We start from the raw sequence: 21,262 nt of genomic DNA on the forward strand, positions 1-21,262 counted from the left end.
ACAAGTCATTTTTACATTGTTTTTTTCTTGGAGTGAACATTAAAGGGTTAATAACCCTACCTTGGAAACGGTTTGGCGTCCTCACATTAAGAATGGTCTATTGTTCACCATTTAAATAATAATAATAAAGAAAATAGTACAAAATTACCCTACTCCTAACTTACAAGCTTGCTTTTCTTATTATTAGGCCTTTCCTGTTGGTGTCCAGCAATATTTTTAAATGATTGCATTTAGGCTACAAATGCATGGAGCCGAGGACTGTTGATGCGTAAATGTTTTCAGAATTAACGTCTTACCTACCAGTTTTCAATGTTGAAATTACAGCAAAGAAGCGCGAGGACTAGGGCTGGGATAAACGATTATTTTTTAAACGATTAATCTAGCGATTATTTTTTCGATGCATCGATTAATCTAACGATTCATTTTTCCGGTCCGATTCGATTTCGATTCGATTCGATTCTCGATTATCTCCCAAATCCCCATTAATTGACTAATAGCAATTTATACATGTTAATTTACATATCTGAATGAAAAAAACATGAATTCCTTAACATTGCAATATATGTTTATTGCTCTTAAAATTCCAAAATAAAAGACTATACAAGTGCATAGTAATGCATTCTTAGTCAGAGGTAGCATTCAATAAAACCTTAAAGCCTTGAAAACACATAGCTTACTGAAACAAGCTTACTGAACACATAGGGCCTAGCTTACTGAGAAAAAGTTCTTCTTTCAGATGAAAATAACAACAACTTGATGTCTAGCATTCAATAAAAAAATAAAAAGGTCACCCAAAATACTTGTTTAGAGCAATTGAAAGAATACAGTAACCAATGTAAACTTGAGGGCTTTAAGTAGAGAGTGCTTTTCCAACAAAAAATAAATAAAAATTAACAGTGGGAGCCAGCAGCCTGTCATGGCGTCCTTCCTGAACCAACAGAATTGAACATTTATGTTGAAAACACATAGTCCTAGCTTACTGAAAAAAGTGCATATTTTAATTATTCATTCACGTAAAAATAACAACGTATAGTAATACACTCTGCCACTCACCTTTTTCTTAAAAAAAAAAAAAAAAAAAACTAATAAAAAAAAGTACTTAACTAGAATTTAATAAATGGAACATTATTGTAAAGTGTTACCGATTTGTTATACACCGATTCAGACGTCTCGTGAGTTCAGTGTTGGACAGATCAGTTGTTTTAACCATTCATTAAAGTGAATCGGTTCAAAGGAGTCATTAGTTCGCGAATCGGACGTGTAGCCTACGGCAAGCGTTGTGTGATTATCCCGGCAGTTTATTTTTTACCACAATTCACACTCGGCGGTAATTCAAGAGAAAAAAATCTCCGAATGCTCCACGTGAAACTTTGGTCTTCCGCCCTTTTTCTATCGTGTCTAATGTTAATATGCACGAGGGAGAGAGAGAGAGCAAGACAGCGCTCGTGTTGTTTGAAGACGGTGAGTGCGTGCGCGCGGCCGGGGCTCTCTCTCGTACTTATATGCGCCCTGTCAAGCGCAGTCAGTCATTCTATTCTACATCACTCATCGACCAAATAAGGCTTTGGCGGCCGCCAAAAAAAATTCAATGCAGGAAAACCCCTGGATTGGTTATACCGTTGGATAGAATGATGGCCATCGCGTATCAGCGCACATAAGGTACACACTGTGAAGTAATTTGCACACGTTTTTTAGAGAAATGAAAACAGGTCGACGAATCAACGCGCATATTTTGCGTCGACGTATTTTTTGCGTCGACGTCATCGATGACTTCGACGCGTTGTCCCAGCCCTAGCGAGGACTGAACGGTTTTCTCCAAGAAAAGGAAGAAAAAATGGGCCTGCAATGGAGGACATGTATGTGTTCGAAATCGCATTCTCATTCACTATATTCACTCCACTAATGTAGTCCATTTGAAGCAGTTGAAAAAAACCGACTGAGTGAGCTGCCACTTGCATAGTTTGTGCATGTTGTTTAATAACTCATTGAAATGTAGCAAACTGGCAGTTCCAGTAGTAGCCTAGGCCTAATTAAAATATTTATCCTGAACGCTGCTATGGAAACTAGCATGTATAAACCGTAATTAAACAATTTAATATTCAATTAAAAAGGAATTTGTACCTGTATGATATACGCTGGACCAGTGCGGTTTGGAAAATGGATGGATGATTTGATTCTGCTGCGGCGCCATCTTCTGGCGAGACGCGGGACCTTATTCAGCGCTCGACTCTCACAGTGCATTATGGGTATTATCTAGCTATTGAGTTCAGTTGTACACTCGTCACTGTGGGATTGAATGAGTACCCTCAATAACGTCCACTGTGGGTTCGGAGTGGACACCACTACAAATGACTGTCCCCTCAAATAGTGCCCTATTTAAAGGTAGCCTACCCTATAGCATACCGGTCAGCACTCCCGTTTTTCCCGGGTTTCTCCCATTTTTTAGCCCTATCTCCCGGACCCGTCCCGGTTTGTTATTTATACGGGTATACTCCCGTAATTTGCATGGCCCAAACTCCTTTATGAGTAATCGGACCAATATGTTTGTGTAATGTTGACCAGTTGCCAGATCTTGTATTAAATGCATTATATTCACACAATCCACACACCATATACAATTTCAACCCGTTTGTCACCTCAACCTGGCAACCTATAACCCAGTTGCGCAGTCGCGGAAAGTTTAACCCTCAGGTGCTCTTCGGTCAGAAATGACCGAAGAATTTTCTGTTTTGAATTTAAAAAAATCACAGCTTCATCAGAATGTTACGAAACTTGGTGACTTTTATGGCATTAGGTATGTGAACATACAAAAAAGGTCAAATGACAGTTGAGGTCATGATCTGAGCATGCTAAGTGGTCGTAAAAAATAGTCACACTTGTGCTCTTCGGTCAAAAATGACCGACAATAGGAAATTAATGGGAAATTCTGAGAATTTGTGTGTGTACAATCTACAAATCGGTCACGATGCAGAAAAGAAGTGCTCAACAATGAACACACAAAAATTGAGCGAATGATTCCAGCAGGTTAAGTTGTTGTAAAAAAATTAGTCACACTTTTGCTCTTCGGTCAAAAATGACCGACCATAGGAAATGAATGGGAAATTGACAAAAACACAAAAATTCTCTACAAATCGGTCACGATGCAGAAAAAAAAAAGTGCTCAGCAATGAAGGGGTGAAACTCTAAAACATTAATAGTGAAAAACATAACATAGTTAAAGGAGCTGTATGTAATAAATGTATTTCAATTAATCATAAAATGGCCCTGATATGTCACTAGACATTAAGAAATCATGTTCATTTCAAATACTTATATCGCTGACGCTGACAACAGTAGTACGGCCAGGATATTGTCATTTAAAAAGTGAAGTTGCAGCCCTCAACTGATGTTGATGTTGTCATCTTGTGTTTTGGCCTGAAGCGCCACCCTCCACCTATCTACCAATCACGAAGTCAGTAGTGTTTCGGCATCGGGGTTGCCAGCTCTGCTCTAGTTACTACAGCTACGTAGCAGCCTACGTTTCTGCTGGATCCTGCAGCCTATCTGGCAACCTCGAGTCAGGGGGGAGGGGGAGGGGATACACCGCTCTACAGTAATTTGAAAGTGATTGCAGTACCAGTTTTGGCCACAATCTTACATATGGCTCCTTTAATAATTATAATAAATAAATATGTAATTAATATAATTATTATTAAAATGATTAATATAATGTTTAATAATAATAATAATAACAATAAGCTGTGATAGCATTACTGTTTATTTTTGTATTTTTTTTTTATTGAATTGTAATGTTACCTGTAACAAAATGCTTTCTCTGTATTCAGGTTTGACTGTAGTAATAATGCAAAAACGTGTATACTTCACATCGAATTAATTTTTTAAATGAATTATAAACCTTGGCAAAACGTTTTATTTGAGAATTTCTAAAAAATACATTCAAATCCACATCTTAAAAGTAAGTAATTTGGTCCAAAAACAACTAGAGAATTCACAAGCCTCTCCATAGAGAGCTATACAGGCATCTAGTGGTAAACCCATGCAGTAACATGTAATGTTTACTTTTTTTTCAACAGATGGCGCTAATCTGACTTAAAAAAATGGATTTAAAAGGCCTAGTCTCTATATTAATCAGAAATACTGCAATAATTGAAGAAATATTTGTAAAAATTAGATTAAAAAAATAATAAATTTCAATGGCAAAAATGGACCATAAATATTGCATAAATATTAATATATTAATAAGTAACATCAAATTCTCTCAAAATACAAAATTAAAAAGAAAAAATATAGCCCATACATTCGTCCATGTGAAATAGGCTATGCATGTAATGCATCGTGAATTATTAATGAGACTGATCAGGCTATAGATAGGCTCCCTTGCAATACATTTACAAATTTACATCTTATTGCTGTGGCTGTCATCATAGTCAAGTGGGCTCTGTACAGGAAAAACACATGTGAAACACACAGGCTACTATGCACATGGGAAACTTGTGGTTTCGGAAATGTTCCCATGTGAAATCCATGTGATCATATGAGGGAAAACATGGTAAATTCATGTGGTTTTTCTGTAATACATTACAAACCACAGTGTTCAGAACTGCAACTACATTTATTCCCGGTTACATTTTACTCAAAGCTTGATCAAAGCTCGGCAACTGGTCAAATATTTGACTAATTTTGTAACATTGATCACTCTTTGTTGACAGCTGTTTTTATTACAGCTCTTTTGTTCTCAGATCATAACTGCCTCAGTTTAAATCTAATGAATTAATTAATTAATTATTGCACTTATGGTTTTCAGATTTACATTTCTCTAATCCAGTGACTGTCTAATGCTCTGAACAAAGGTATTATTGTATTATATTATTATATTATATTATTATCACTTATTGTTTACCCCAGCATTTTTGGGCCCTCTCTGGACATACAAACCATGTGTGGATGCCTATGCATAAATTCGACCCTGTGAAGGGGTATATTATTGTGCTTCTTAACAAATTATGTCTAAATCATAGTTTGTTCTTTTTCATATGATTTTTTTGACTTTCTGGTTGTAATGCTTTCTCCTAGACTGGATTTATTTCACCAATGCATTGTCTGAAAGAAAGACTTATTTTATTCATTTATTTTTAATCATGGTTTTACATTATGTACAATCATCCAAAATATGCTTTACATTAAAATAATTCACATTTAGAAATAAGTTCAATGTACACTAAATACAATTATTTACATGAATTTTTTTTCACCATTTAGCCTACTGTACATTTATCACATATGCTACCCATAGCATTCTACCACTGGATCAGTCCATCTCAAGTGGTCTAAAATGTATTTGGGACATTGCAATTAATATGACTTTACTTGGTTTGACCACAGTAGCTGTCTTTGTTTCATGGTCCAACGCTATCTCACGACCAATTCGTACGAATTCGTACGAATGATAAAAAGTTGGCTAATTCGTACTAATTCGTACGACCTCACTCGTACGAATTTGTACGATTTGTCTAAACCCACGTGATGGGTAGGTTTAGGGGCGGGGTCAGGGGTAGGTCATTCGTATGAATTCATACGAATTGGCCAATTCGTCAAATATGTACGATTTTGCAAAAATCGTACTAATTCGTACGAATAAGCCACTTTGTAGAATTTGTACGTTTTCCCGTGAGATCGGGCTGCATGGTCAGATATTTATGGAAACCTCAATATATACTTTTTTCAATATATACTGTAACATTAAACTGACATCATGTTTTACTTATTTTTATTACTACAGAACTGTAGAAGTATGTATCAGCCTAGGCTTTTGCATATTGTCTCGAACAAAGAGAGAGATGCGATGACTTGGAGTTTTAGGTTTTAAAGTTTTAAGTCTAAGAAACAAAAACGAGCAACCTTTATATGCAGGCTTGTAATGTACTCTAAAGATCAGTTTATGTTCATGGAGGTAAGGACCACCTTGAGCCAAGTTATTGAGGTTTCCGTAAATCATAATTAATTGTGTGCCATGACACTATGGCTGTTGTGGGTAAACCAATTAAAAAAAAAAAAAAAAAATTGGTCAAGCGACCTCCATTGGATCTCTTGAAATGGTTTGACCCCCAATGTTCCAATTACACAGCAAGGGTGTTATAAATGTGACATACATTGGCATTTGTGTAGGGCTGTACAGTGTGCCATATCCAACAAAAGTGAACATTTGATTACATGCTTTTATTTCAAACTCATTTCATATCGTCAGCACTGAGTGTTTGATATAACTTCCTTTTGTGATCTTATCTGAAGTGGCTTCATAAGATAGAATGAGGGAGAGAAATTTTATGAAAATACCTGAGATGTCAAGAAGAACACAGATAAACCATTTATTGTCTTCCTGTTTCATCAGTCAGAACATGTCTATCTGTGTTGTATTCTGCTACAGCGATATCTGAATGCCTTTTTATCATAAGTTTTATGACTTTATGAGTCTCACTTGTCTTTCAGCACGAGAGTGCTCTCTGGCTGCGAGTATGAATGAAACATTCATTACATTGCATGTGTGTAATCAAAAATGCTCACAACACCCTATTTTAGATAAAAAAAATAATAATACTCTCAAGAGATATTTGAAATAAACAAATGCAAATCTATAAATTTTTCTCCACTGTGGAGGAGTTTTTTTTTCTCTCAGTGGATGCATCAGATTTCCTGAAAAAAATTCAGAAACTACCGTCACAGATTTTTATCATAATAATGTAATATTTTATAAAACTTTAGAACTTTTTAATGATTCATAGGAAAATGAAGCTGTATTTTCAAGTGCTCAGCCAAAACAATGGATGTTGTTTGGATTGTGATTAGTGATATTGGGCTATATAAACAAAAATGACCTAATGTTAAGCAAGAGCACGTCTGCCATTTTCCTGCAGTCTGCCATTTTTGGCAAATAAAGAAAATGTGTGTCTGAAAACATTTCTGGTTAAGGTTTGTATTTTGTGCGTCCTGTACGGAACATTAATGTCCTTTGTTAGTCACATGTCTGTTTAGGTGATGAACTGCATTACTTGTGTCTGTTTTCAGAGATGGTAACACGCGTTTCATACTTGTGCTACACTGTGTGGCCTGTGCTATATAACTTTCAACCTCTGTAGCACCAGTGCGTGCATAAACTCCAGCCCTGCCTTGTACTGACTTAAATATCAAAAAGTTCTGATGTAAAATGTTTAACTTTTCTGAAAAGTTAAACTTTTCTGAAAAAAATGACATCATACTTGTCCATACACCGAGTTGTATCTCTCAAAGTACTGACTGGTTTGAGTCTGTATCCTTCCTCTGGCTGGTGCCTGTGACTAAATTGAAATGAGAAAATAAATAATTAATAATAGATAAGAAAATTCTTCTTTTTAATAAAAGGACCATTTACAACTTATTCACTATTTAAGTGATGGGGGGAAAAAACTCACAGTCCTGTTTCTCTGTGACTTAAATCTTTGCTGTTTTTCCATCTCCTGTAAACATAACTTACAGTATCACATGTGTTGTTCTCTTTTACATATTTACATTTCATTTCATGTCTTTACTCATCATCTTTTCTATCTCTAAAATTAGCAGAGATAATGCATTAAAGCAAGTGAAATAAATATATGCATTCTGATGTGTCAAATATTTACTAATATTTATGAAAAGGTCACTGTCACTTCATCATACATGTACATGAAATCTAAAATCAAACGCTCAGAAATGCAGTGTGACACAAACAAGACTTCACGGTGAGTGAATGAATGAACATGGTATAAATAGACTGAGACTAACAGGATGAGATACAGGTGAATGCAATCAGTGAATGAGGTACAGGTGAATGTGATCAGTGATGATGAGTCCGGGCAGTGAGTTATGGGAAATGTAGTTTGTGAGTGATAATAGTCTTATGTGGAGTGCCCTCTGGTGGCTCTCAAGGGCACTCCAGCTGGTGACCGTTACAACCGCGAACACACACAAGAACATCACACAACACCAAAACCAAACAATCAATCACAACAACAATGTTACGACATACCTGCATAAGTCAGTAAATTAATGATGACCCATATATTTAGATGCAGGATTCTGGTTTGAAAGACCTCCATGATCGCAGAAGGTAGAAATGAAGCTCTCACTCTCCCTTCAACATTTCAAGCACTTCTGATCAACTGAGCGAGTCTGCAGACAGGAACGAGGGGAAGTGGTTACATGAGAGTGGGACACCGCCGAGAACCACTGAGCTCAAGTGAGCAACGTGATGATCAGAGTGTGAAACAGCTCAAGATACTGATTATTACAGCTACTCTTGAGACAACATAAGGATTATGAATTGTGTATTTCTTACATTATATTTGAAAAGTACTGTATGGGTAGTTGACTTACGATGTTTTTTTTTTGTTTTTTTTTGTTTTTTTTACCAACATCAAGAAATTATTTTAAAATGTATAAAAATTTAAATAAAATTTGTTTCATTAATTCATTTTTTAAATTACACATATTCCATGTTTCTCAAATATGAGATCATGAAAACAACATTTTTTTTAAATGCTGTTTAAAATGTTTAGGATGGAGTTTAACACGTCACGCCAGGTGTGTTTAGCAGGTAATGTCATGTTTCTAAAACTATTCTTATTATAATTATTTATTGCTATATTTTTGATAAAGGCACAAATTAGCATTCATTTACGCCAGGCCTGTATGGTGTAAATGCACCCCAAATTCATATGCACAATTCTTTTGAATTAATTAATTAATGTAGAGGCAGGACTAATATTTTCTTTAAATTCAGACACTAAAGTCAGTAGTGTGCACTACAACAGCCTCTTTGATGAGTTGAGAGAGAAGCCTCATAACCCACACACTTCCTGTATTCTAGGACCCTCTGTACCCTGGAAAACATTTGTGAACCAAAGCGAAAACATGTGCAGCTGTCTATTTTTAAGCTTCTTTCACAAAAGCACTTGACTCTAGTTTTAAAAGCTTTAAGCACATTTGAGAAACGTATAATGATGACCTTTGCTCACAATTTTGAATGGACTTCTTCAATGAGGGTGAAAATGAAAAAGGGATATAAGAATACAGAGTTCACTACAGTTTAAAACTAATTATCAAATGGATGGTTCAAGTTCGGGAAGTTGATGTAAAACACCTCTTCAGCCATATCACTGTGCGGCTCGCATATAGTAATGTTTTCTGCATAGCAACATTGTATCATATAGGCTATATTGTCCTTTGGAAATATGTCACTTGATGAATATGCTCAGCAAAATAACATTGCAATGAAAATGAATAAATGTGAAAAAAGCAATAAAGCACTTGTGCTTAGCAACACCTTTTTATGTCCTGACAGTATAGCATGACCTGTGATATTTTATTATATAATCTTTTGTGTGAGAATGGAAAGATCTGTACGATCAGGTTTGTATGTAAATGATGCATGTGGTGAATACATTCCACTGGTCAAAGCAGTTGAAAGAACACGTGCACAGATCGGTGTATCATTTTTCCGCCTCGGTTAGCGTCATAGCAGTAGATATGAAGCAAATAGACCAAAAACCACTACAACATGAAGTGTAGATCTGGGCTTGTAATGGAAAGGTTGTTGGTTGGTTCAATTCATAAGCTCCTAAAAGGAATAGTCTTGTTTTATTTAGTCTCCTGTCTTTTTTTGACTGGTTTTGGTCCATGCCTATTTTAAAACAGCACAATGTGTCATCATCATCCTCATCATCATCACATCATCAGTGCAGTAAAAGATGATTCAGTAGAACTTTGAGTGATGAATCACTTTATATGTTCCAATGAACTTGCTGGCCTGATCAAACAGTGTCATTTCAACTTTTAGGATTCTGCACATTTGTTTTATCAATGACCTGCTTAAACACTTTATGAGGGAAGATAAAGTGTAACTTTTTTTGATGGTGATATGGATATGGATACCATTTTCTGGACAGTTACATTTTCAAGTCAACACAACATGTTATTTTATGTTTTTTTAACTGAAGTACATACATTCAATCAATTTTGGATATTACAGTTAAAATGGTTTAGTAATTTATGTTGTACAATATGACATTTTATAATAAAAGTTCTGTATAACTCTTTTTTCAATAATACAACTGAGTGAAGTAGCCCACATTGTGCTCCACATTGTAGCTTATTGTAGTGAAGAACCACCCACTTACACAGGAAGAGTCCGTCTGACTGATATATAAAGCGACCAATCACTGTTTTGCAGTGTTTTGCAAACCAATGTTTTGTTTTTATGTACCATTTACGGGTGGATTTATCATATCACATTATTAGAATGACGTGGAGCAACAAGCACTGTCGTTTCACAATCAGTTGCAAAGAAAACAAGGAACTTAACAGACACTTTGTGATATTCTCTTCCTTCAAAAGTAATAAGGAATATTTCACAAACAGAAGTAAAGCAGAATACACAGATTGTCATGAATTAGTTGATAAGTGCCTCTAACAAAACTATGAATGTCTTTCAAAGATTTGATGACTATGATGCTATTGGATAACAACTTTGTTTCCATGTGCACCCAAACAGCTGGAAATCGCAGAGAAGCCAGACAAACAGGCTGGAACTTGAAACTTTCAGACAGTATTTGGCATTTTTGGGGCAGTCAGTAAACAGACTTGTGGGTGGTCTGTGGGCATGTCGTCTGAGACTGAAACAAATACTATCTCAAAGAGTAGGAGGGCTGTTAAAAAAGAAAAGAAAAAAAAAGTAGGCATTTGCTATTTGGAAAAAGTCGTGTCAGTTATCAGCCATTATCAACCTTGTGACCTAAAACCACAGAGAGAAACAGGAGGTGTCTTCATTAGGCCTAAATAGCACTGAGAGATTATTTATATACTGATGAAATGATTACTGTTTCACAAGATCAAAAATATTCCACTGACGCAGCTTTGTTGGTACTCAACTTATAATAGTATAAACTTCTGTCATGTGACAGCCAGTAAGATATAGCAAAAGTGGAAAGTGCAAATAGACAAAGATGATCTTTTAACATAAACACTAGAGGCACGAGTATCCGCACACCAAAAGCACCCACAGATCTTTTACTGATCTGATGCATGTTGCACACAATTTCTCAATCTAAATTATTCTGATTGACTGTAACTGCACATCTGATCTTATTCGTAAAAGGCTTTTTGACAATGGATTGTATTTTTACTAGACGCAGTATAGAGTGAACAGTGTTTGATTGTCTTATGTGTCAGTCATATTTGTTCTACTTTGTTATACTAGTCTAAGACGTTAACTGGAAACTATTTTACACCTCAACCGCAAGGCAGAAGTGTCATGTGCCTTTGCATCCTTGTGCCCTTTCAGGTAAAAAGATTTGCAAACAGAACATCATAACAGGTTAAATAATATAATAGTATATGCATTTAATAATATAAAAGTTTATAATATTAAAGTATTTTGAAAAAAAAAAAACAAAAAAAAAAAAAACAATTACACTGTTGCAACAATATCTTTCAGAATTCAGAAATAAAGTGTCAAGGAGGGTTGCACTCACTAAAAAAAGCGCACTATGTAGAAGTACTAGTACTCGTGTACTATAAATGTAACTATAAACTTTATATTCTCTGGTTAGCGGAAGTTTTATCTGCAAATTAAATAGCATTTAACTATTATACATTAATACACACTAGTTCTGTACATCTGAATAATGCTATCTGTATTGTCATTAGGCCTGTCACGATTATGAAATTTGGCTGACGATTAATTGTCTAAAAAATAATTGCGGTTATGCCGATTAATTGTCAGTTTTAGGGCTTTGACGATTAATTGTCTGTGTTAGGGCTTTGGCAATTATGCTGATTAATTGTCTGTTTTAGGGCTTTGTGCTTCATTCATTAAATAATTGTGATGAATTTAATCCTTTGTAAGTTATCATTTTGCAGTGTAAGTTTACAGTTAACACCTTTAAATATTAAATAAATAGGCTATATTCAATAGCTATGACAATTTGTTTATTAAACTTAGTGAGTGTATAAATCAGCAGCAAAAAGTAATTTTTGAAAACATCTGCACAGTAATTTAATAAAATCTAAACATGTTAATAAAAACAAATGTGCACAAACCATGATAATATGATACGCTTCAAAACAGAGCGGAACAAAGCGCGTACAGTATGCGCATCGCGGGTGCAGAATGATGTGCTTAATGCAACATGGAGTCGCAGCGATGCACAAGTGCGCATTTAAAAGTTCACGGCACAAAGCGAAGAAATGTCGAGGGCACAAATCCTAGTGTATATCAGTCCAACAGTTTATTGATCATTTGTTTCTTCACAGTTTTAAACTCCAGTTATTGTGCGTCTGATGCCAATTCATAGTCCTTGTGCTGTGTAGGCACACGGTAGCGAGCGAGTCATTTAGAAACAGCAAAAAACTCCAGCAAAATAAAGTCATTTTATGCAAATCCACAGCCCTTTATCTACAGATCAAGCATTATAACGTCAATGTCACATTGGAGAAAGTTTTACCGTGTATCCTGTCGTAACCGGACGACGCGCGCTGTTTGAATGCTGAACGGAATGATTGACAGCTGCAGAGTTTGAATGCTGAACGGAATGATTGACAGCTGCAGACGAGTTTGTGAACTTTAATTTAACAATGTAAATATACTACTGTCCCTCACATTAAGCTATGGAATGGCTTCAGATGACTTTGAATATATTGCTAGAAAACGTAATTAGTGCTTGACTGCTTGTCTATTTATTTTGGTTCATGACTCCCCCTTGTGCCGTAGGTCTATAAAAGAGCGCAATAATCGCGGTTGTCTGAAACAATCGCGGTTAGATCAAATAATCGCGATCAGACGGTTATTTAATTATCGCGACAGGCCTAATTGTCATCAGTATCTGCAGAAGATGTGGGTTTAAGTATGCTGTAATAAGAAACCCTTGCAGAAACTGCCCAGAGTGGGGTGTTGATGACAGTTCCCACATACATCCTGAGAATGTACATCTAGAATGTGTCATCTAGATTTACACCAAACACGAGAAATAACATATTTTGTGAATATTGTCAAGTGCTATCTGCATATTACAAATATTCAGGACACAATATTTTAAGCGGTGTCCTATGCATATGCTTAATAGGTATTGCTCGTCGGTTAGGAACCTGGGTGTGCTCTTTGATACCAGTCTTTCATTTGAAAGTCACGTGTCTAGTATCTGTAAAACCAAATTTTTCCATCTTAAAAATATATCTAAATTACGTCATATGCTCTCAATGACAAATGCAGAACAATTAGTTAATGTTCATGACATAAAGGCTAGATTATTGTAATGCTATTGTGGCTGGTTGCCCTGCACGCATAATAAACAAACTACAGCTGGTCCAAAACGCAGCAGCTCGAGTTCTTACCAGGAAGTATGACCATATTAGTCCCGTTCTGTCAACACTGCATTGGCTCCCTATTAAACATCGTATACATTTTTAAATATTGCTGATTAAGCACTAAATGGTTTAGCTCCGCAGTACTTAAGCGAGCTCTTAAAGCATTATAGTCCTTCACGTCTATTGCAATCTCAAAATTCCGGCCAGTTGATAATACCTAGATTAGAATATCAAAATCGACTGCTGGCGGTAGATCCTTTTCCTATTTAGCACCAAAACTTTGGAACAGTCTTCCTAACATTGTCCGGGAAGCAGACACACTCTGTCAGTTCAAATCTAGACTAAAAACACATCTCTTTGACCTAGCATACACATAACACATTATAGACTTCTATAATTCGATGTTAGGCTGCATAGATTAGGTCAGCCAGAACCAGGAACACTTCCCATAAATCCTGATGTACTGTACTTGTTACATCATAAGAAGGATGGCGTCTATGCTACTATTAGTCAAGTCAGGTTAAGTCACCTTTATTTATATAGCGCTTTTTACAATACAGATTGTATCAAAGCAGCTTCACATTGATAACATGATAATAATACAACAAATTAGTCTCTCTGTTTATCCCGAGGTTTACCGCAGTCCACCGTATCCAGATCTGATGAAGGACCTGCGCCTGGACGCGACGACGGCGCAGTCCTAAAGTGTCAACTAGTCTCTCCCCTGTGAAGGCCTCCTTCCCTTCCCTTTACCTCTGTATAGATTAAACGTTGTCGGGATAATTCCGGTTCACGCGGAAACGATAAATAATTATGTATTATACATTTTTAAGGCCAGACAAGTAGTTTGCTGAGGGTTGGTTTGTAGTGATGTATGTCTCGAGACCGGTCTTGGTCTCGAGACCGGTCTCGAGACCACTTTTACGTGGTCTCGGTCTTGTCACGGTCTTGACGGTCTTTGGTCTTGGTCTTGTCTTGGTCTCGGACCTCTCGGTCTTGTCTAGGTCTCGCTGTCTCAGACCGACATAGTGGTCGGGGGATTTAGCAATACAATACTACAATATCCACGATGACACAACGTTCGATAATGCAACATTATTATCCGCAACGGAACGGATTGAAGCGCGCGTCCGAGTGAAAGTGCGGCGTGTGCGTGAGCCACACCAGAAAACACTTTATCCGCGCCACTGATCGCAGCGGCAACGAGCACTTTGATCACTTGATTTAAAAAACACATATCAGTGACATGATGGGTTTTAACTTCATTCAGGAGATTTTGGGTAACTGCACAACTGACAGATGACCTTGAGCGCACCGCCAACGGTGTGTGTTTGTGTGTGTGTGTGTGTGTGTGTGTGTAACCATAGCGACAAAACGACCAACTTTCGGATCCTGCACTTAAGCCTATAATTTCGTTTTTAAAAATTGAATTATGTATTTAAAAGTTGCAGAATGGATTAATTTGGAGACTCCGAAATCGGCAGAGATAGGCAGGCATTTGCTTAGATGAATTTGTGACTTTGATGTGTGTGTGTGTGTGTGTGTGTGTGTGTGTGTGTGTGTGTGTGTGTTGTTTGATTACAGTATTGTATTTAAGATGGTGTTAGACTAAATAAATGGTCTTTTAAATATCATATGCATATCTCCGTTGTGTTGACTAAACATTAGGCCTAATCCAAGTTTACAATTGTGTATCTTTAATTAGATTTTACGATTTCATCTACACATTAAGTATATTTTCAATTGGTTACATATTTCTCATTCTTTAGACAGTTGTTGGAGGAGAAAGATGGTGTTGGAGGTGTTTGATGTTTTGTAAGATGAACCATCAGTACCAGTCATGTCAGTCCTCAACACAAAAGTTAAGGGAGTCTCAATCCTCTAATAGTGCAGTAACAGCCGTCATGCAATTGCTACACATAGTTGAACTCACCCAGTCTGCATAAACATTTACAGTGAGCTCACAGTCACACACATGACATGGTCTGTCTCTGTATTGTTCTGCCTGTGTAGTTGAAGTAATACCAACTAATATGTATTGAATGTAAACTGCGGCTGAACCCTAGAATGCTGCTATTCTTGAATTCATACAAGTTGCTTAGCTTCAACACTGTTTTTTTCCCCCTCCGGTCTCGACTTGGTCTCGGTCTTGGTCTCGACTTGGTCTTGGTCTTGACTTGGTCTGTCTTGGTCTTGGTCTTGTCTTGGTCTCGATACCCTCTGGTCTTGGTAGTGTCTTGGTCTCGGTTTAGGCGGTCTTGACTACAAGTCTACCATTAAGCAAGTTTATTAAACTCTTGAATGGGACACTCTGAATGGCAAAAATGTAACACACACATTGAACAGCGAAACTTGAACAGCAAACCTGAACTGAGAACCTTGAACATTTTCACTTCTATATTTATTTTTGCAACCGGAAAACTTTCACATATCTCTCATCACCCAACCCATATGGATTGGTTAAATCTAGGAAGAACATGTGCCTTTTGGCTTCATGACCTGCAAAAAATAGTGTTAGTACTTCTGAATCATGAAATGGTATTTCTGAATTGTGATAAGACAAAAGCAGGCAATTTTCAGACAACACTGCAAAGTTACATTAAATAGCCAGATTACAAATAACTTACAAACAACATCCAGTGTGCTGGCTTCCAAGCCGGTATTACAATGCAATCTTTCAGTGCAATGCAATCCTATATGTAAACTTTGGCTAAATATAAAAAAAAAAAAACTACGCCACCTAGGTTACTCCTCCACCTAGGAAAGTAAAAATAATAAAAAATACCCCAAAGAGAAAGTTTAAGCAAAAAGAATTACAAAACTGCTGGTTCGAATTGCATCAAAGACAGAGACGTGACTTTCCAAAAGTATACAAAGTTTATTTCGCACAGGGAGAATCATTCATTTAAAACATCCTAAAAGTAGATCTCGTACACAAATTACCATTTAAATACCCACAGTTAATAAGAGACCATAATAAACCCACTTTAACAGAAAGGGACAAACCACACAGCAAATCAGTGAACAAAAGTTTCTTGTGATAAACAAAATAAAAAAACAATACCAAAAGGAAACAAAATACACTCCCCCCTTCTGTTAAGCTTCAATATCACAGTTCAAATAATCAAATGTGGATATACACTGGCAAATTAATTTGTAATTACAAAGAAAGGAAAACAAAAAAAGACAGGAAAACAAAAGGGCAAAAGATTACACAGACAGTCAAAATGACATATTTAACATCACAACTAATACTGCTCTTTAAGATCGTTCAAACTATTTTAAATGGACCCAGCTACCAGCGTGTTAATTTGATATAATAGCCCATAGAACACGCATGTCCGATACTTCAACACTTTTCAGACCGAGCAGGGCTCGTTAAAGAGCTTGGTGGATACAGCGGTTCGAAACCGCAACGTCCGCTGCAGTCAGTCGTGCAAACAGCACAATGAAACAGTGACACAAATAAATATAAAAAACAGAACAGAACAGCAGCTAGCGCTCTTGGGCCGCACCTGCAATAAAAACACGAATTGTACATTAATTGTAATTTCACCCCTCCCAAAAGAGGAAACCCACCATAACGTTTCTTACCTCGTAGGACACGTAGGAAAGTCTTAAGCTATAGTGAACTTGATGCTACCTGCGCTCGCCACTTCATGCACACACATTCCTGATAGTGCATTTAAGTGGGTTACCACTGAAGGGTTACCACTGAAGCACCCTTACCAATGACTTCTTATTATAACTAAGGATGTAACCTTGGAGAGTAAGAATTGAAAATCATAACAGCCACACAAAAAAAAGATAACCCACAAATCTGAATATTGGGACTCGGAGTATGTGTTCACCCAAAAATGAAAATTCTGTCATAATTTACTCGCCCTCATGTCATTCCAAATCTGTATGACTTTCTTTCTTCTGCTTGAACATAAAAGATGATATTTTGAAGAATGTTGATAATCCAAACAACTTTGGAAACCAGTTTTGATGACCAATGACTCAAATAGGAAAAACCTGACATGAGGGTGACAAAATGATGACAGAATTAAAAAATTTGGGTAAACCTGTAAGCATGACTACTGACCAAATACGCCACATGAACATGACAGGCCTAATGAGATTATTTTACTATGTGAAAAAAGGATGTTGAGTCCTTTGGACAAACAATTAAATATGCAATGCAGCATACATTAATTAATTGCACAATATACACTTATTACAAAATTATGCTATTGACCAATCAGAAGTAAGTATTCCAGAACAATTTGTAAATACAATAAAGAGTAATAAAACATCTTATAAAATAGGCCTAACATGACCACACAGATATTCATTGTTATTGTCAGGAAATAATAACCATACAAATTGAATGTACGCTTCACCATGCCCCCTAAGGAAATAATCGCCCTGGATGTATTTTATAATCGTGCAGTAAATTCAAATTCTTCTGCGATAGGAAACGACCGTTAAGCATCTAAACGCTGCGTTATTAAACTCGCCCGCTCCATTACTACAGCGGTCGCGTTTCAAAGCCTACCGAGACCCCTGGCAAGGAAGCACTCTGTGCGCGTGGTTCATTATCTTCGTCCGACCGCCCAAACAGTGTCTAGGTAGTGCGCGCACTGCGCTTTGAGCCACAGCCGGTGTGTGTGCTACGGATGGGAATGTATCCCAGAAAAGGGCAATACGGCAAACAACTCACCAGAGAGTGCAACGTAAATCGAAATGAGTAGCCTGTTACTACACACAGCAGGGAGAAGAATGACAATGCCCCACTTAGGCCACATCCACACGAAGCCAGAGCTTTCCCTATCCGATATTTTTTTTCCCCGTTCCAAAAAAAAATTCCGTAAACACGGCGTCGTCTCAAGAAATATCTGCGTACACACGAAACCACTGAAACCGACTCAAAACGATGTAGTATACATGCCAGACCAGTATGTGGCGCTGTAATTCTGCCACAGACATACACTAAAAACGGAGAAGAAGACTTAAAGCATGAGCATAAACCTAAACCTTGCACGCTGTATACAACAATAATATTAGGCACAGTAGATTCTTTTTTTTTTTTCTTTTCTTTTTTCTTTTTTAAACAAGAACTTTGTTGAACAATATGAAAAACCATAAATGTAGTTGCTGTGACTTGACAGTGTCTGACTAGTTGACACTTGGTGTGATGACATCATCGTTTCACAAAATGTACGGATTGGCCGTACACACGAAAACGCAAGGGCGGCGTTTTCAGATTTATCCACCTTGGGACCCGGTTTCAAAAAATAGCGGTTTCAGTCTCCGAAAACGCCGGATCCGTGTGGACGAAACGCCAATACGATAAAAAATGTATACGTATACAGCGAAACGCGTCTCCGTGTGGACAGGCCCTTAAACAGGCTTTTTATCACACCACTAGAACCTGACGCACCTCCATGATTGCACCGCACAGGTGTACTCAATATCAAGCTGCGGTTCAACGCCAGTGGGCGTATCTTGCCATTTGAAATATACGCAACCATTACCTACTGCCAATGAACCAACACGAACATTACAGATTCCCAACCGGTCACATTCAGGTGATTTAAAAAAATCCATTCAGTTGGTTTAAAATAAAATTAGTCACTGCTGTGAATGTTATGTAACTTTGTGGCCTCACTGGAAATGACAAGGATGGTTCCAAATTACTTGGAGGCAACCAGGTCACCACAACATATGCGTTGGCTGTCCACACATCCATTCCCTACAACATAACATACCAATGTAAGACTGTACACAAGCTAGACGACTATGTCTTTGACTATTTGAAATTTGCAGCTTTACAAAAACGTACTTGTTCCTTAGCCACCAATGCGATTACCTCAAGACAGCTGTTTGCAATTTGCAATTTTTAAAAAGAGAACTGTAAACGGTCACAAACATTTCTTATTGTTATTGTATGTTGTTGTGTCAACTCACTGTTGCCTCCAACAGCTCATTGAGACCGAGAGTACAGAAATCTTTCCTTTTCATAACCAAGTTTCCAACTTTGGCAATTGTCTCATCTGGGTCGTCCGTCCCCACAGCCCATTCAAGCTTAAAGCCAAATGAGAGAAGAAATTACATAGTATATATAAAAAAACATAAAAAAAATCTGCATTCTGCATTTCAAATTCATACATTTTGATTTGTGAATGCCATTGCAACATCAAATAAAACTGACAACTGTCATTCACATACCATTGCTGATTGCCTATGACTTGGCAGACAATCCCAAAACACTCTACTGGCAGACAGGTGTTTGATGTTACACACCATTTCATTTTCTGCTGTAATAGTAAAAATGGATAATTACATACAATAACTTGCATCAGGATATATTTAGACTTAATACAGGATATATTAACACTTACTACTGGTTGGGACCATCATTGAGGTCGGGGTTGTGTCCTCCATCTCAATGTCTATGGGGACTGGCTCCTCAGTGGAGATGTCAGAATTTTCTATTACAATACAAACAGCCAACAAGAGCCAGACCCAAACCTCATATGTCCTTTAAACACACACACTGGATGGTGGCCTATGCATTTCCACTAACTAACTAACTAACTAACTAACTAACATATACAGTATATATATAAATAAAGATATTTGTATTTAATAAATGTGGCTGGAGAATGTGTGGTCTGTGCTGCAGTGGCTGGAGAAGGTGTGGTCAGCGATGCAGTGGCTGGAGAAGGTGTGGTCAGCGCTGCAGTGGCTGGAGAAGGTGTGGTCAGCGCTGCAGTGGCTGGAGAAGGTGTGGTCAGCGCTGCAGTGGCTGGAGAAGGTGTGGTTAGCGCTGGAGAAGGTGTGGTCAGCGCTGCAGTGGCTGGAGAAGGTGTGGTCAGCGATGCAGTGGTTGGTGTGGTCAGCGCTGCAGTGGCTGGAGAAGGTGTGGTCAGTGATGCAGTGGTTGGAGAAGGTGTGGTCAGCTCTGCAGTGGCTGGAGAAGGTGTGGTCAGCGCTGCAGTGGCTGGAGAAGGTGTGGTCAGCTCTGCAGTGGCTGGAGAAGGTGTGGTCAGCGCTGCAGTGGCTGGAGAAGGTGTGGTCAGCGATGCAGTGGTTGGTGTGGTCAGCTCTGCAGTGGCTGGAGAAGGTGTGGTCAGCGCTGCAGTGGTTGGAGAAGGTGTGGTCAGCTCTGCAGTGGCTGGAGAAGGTGTGGTCAGCGCTGCAGTGGTTGGAGAAGGTGTGGTCAGCTCTGCAGTGGCTGGAGAAGGTGTGGTCAGCGCTGCAGTGGCTGGAATAAAATTTTGGCTGAAGTTGGAATCAGTTTTTTTTTTTTGCAAACCTGTACATGCGTATCACAGTATGGGCAATGGTGATGCAGTTCTGTTCTACATCCCAGTCCACATCTGTGTATAGTGAAGCCTAAAATAAATCAGTATACTGGTAAACTATTATGCTATAATATATTGGGTGTATATATATTAAACAAATAACTCAAGATATTTAGTTGTCTCCATAGACAACTGCCTTGTTGAAGTGGATTTGAACATGGCTTTTTAATTTGACTAGTTTGGCTGGCTTAAATACACTGGGCGAGCAAAAAAGGCAGTGGTAATAGCTGCAACACTTGTTGCACTGCACCAGCTCAGGTAATGAGTCACCTCTCTGAATCGTTATATGTCTCTACAAGAGATGAAAGCACCACACAATTATCTCAACGTTTACAAATGGGATAAAAAAAATAAAAAAAACTCAACTATAAGGAAACATTAACTCACAAACAATGCATATAACAGAGGAACGTGGAAGAAACACTAACGTCTTCAAAACGTCACCGCAAGGCCCATTTACAACACGCAAAAATTAATCGAACCATCCGTAGAATTTTTTTTTAATACAATAAAGTATGACAACATATTCAAGCTTCAAT

General features: G+C 37.6%; 1 protein-coding gene and 1 long non-coding RNA gene across 2 annotated transcripts in view; one reads left to right on the forward strand and one right to left on the reverse strand.

Moving 5' to 3' along the window:
* Positions 1 to 8,198, reverse strand: part of LOC309503164 (uncharacterized protein) — a 111,120-nt gene extending 102,922 nt beyond the window's left edge. Inside the window, exon 1 of the mRNA XM_082175888.1 lies at positions 8,039 to 8,198. Within this exon, the coding sequence (XP_082032014.1) occupies positions 8,039 to 8,108 (70 nt within the window). The 5' untranslated portion in view covers positions 8,109 to 8,198. The remainder of the gene's footprint in view (positions 1 to 8,038) is intronic.
* LOC309503178 lies at positions 5,688 to 7,376 on the forward strand. The gene is made up of 2 exons (XR_014207534.1): positions 5,688 to 6,250; positions 6,339 to 7,376. It is a non-coding gene; the product is annotated as an uncharacterized lncRNA (long non-coding RNA).
* Positions 8,199 to 21,262: the final 13,064 nt, after the last annotated feature.

This window comes from Leuciscus leuciscus (assembly GCF_965113295.1).
Source record: "Leuciscus leuciscus genome assembly, chromosome: 7".
Lineage (NCBI taxonomy): Eukaryota > Metazoa > Chordata > Actinopteri > Cypriniformes > Leuciscidae > Leuciscus > Leuciscus leuciscus.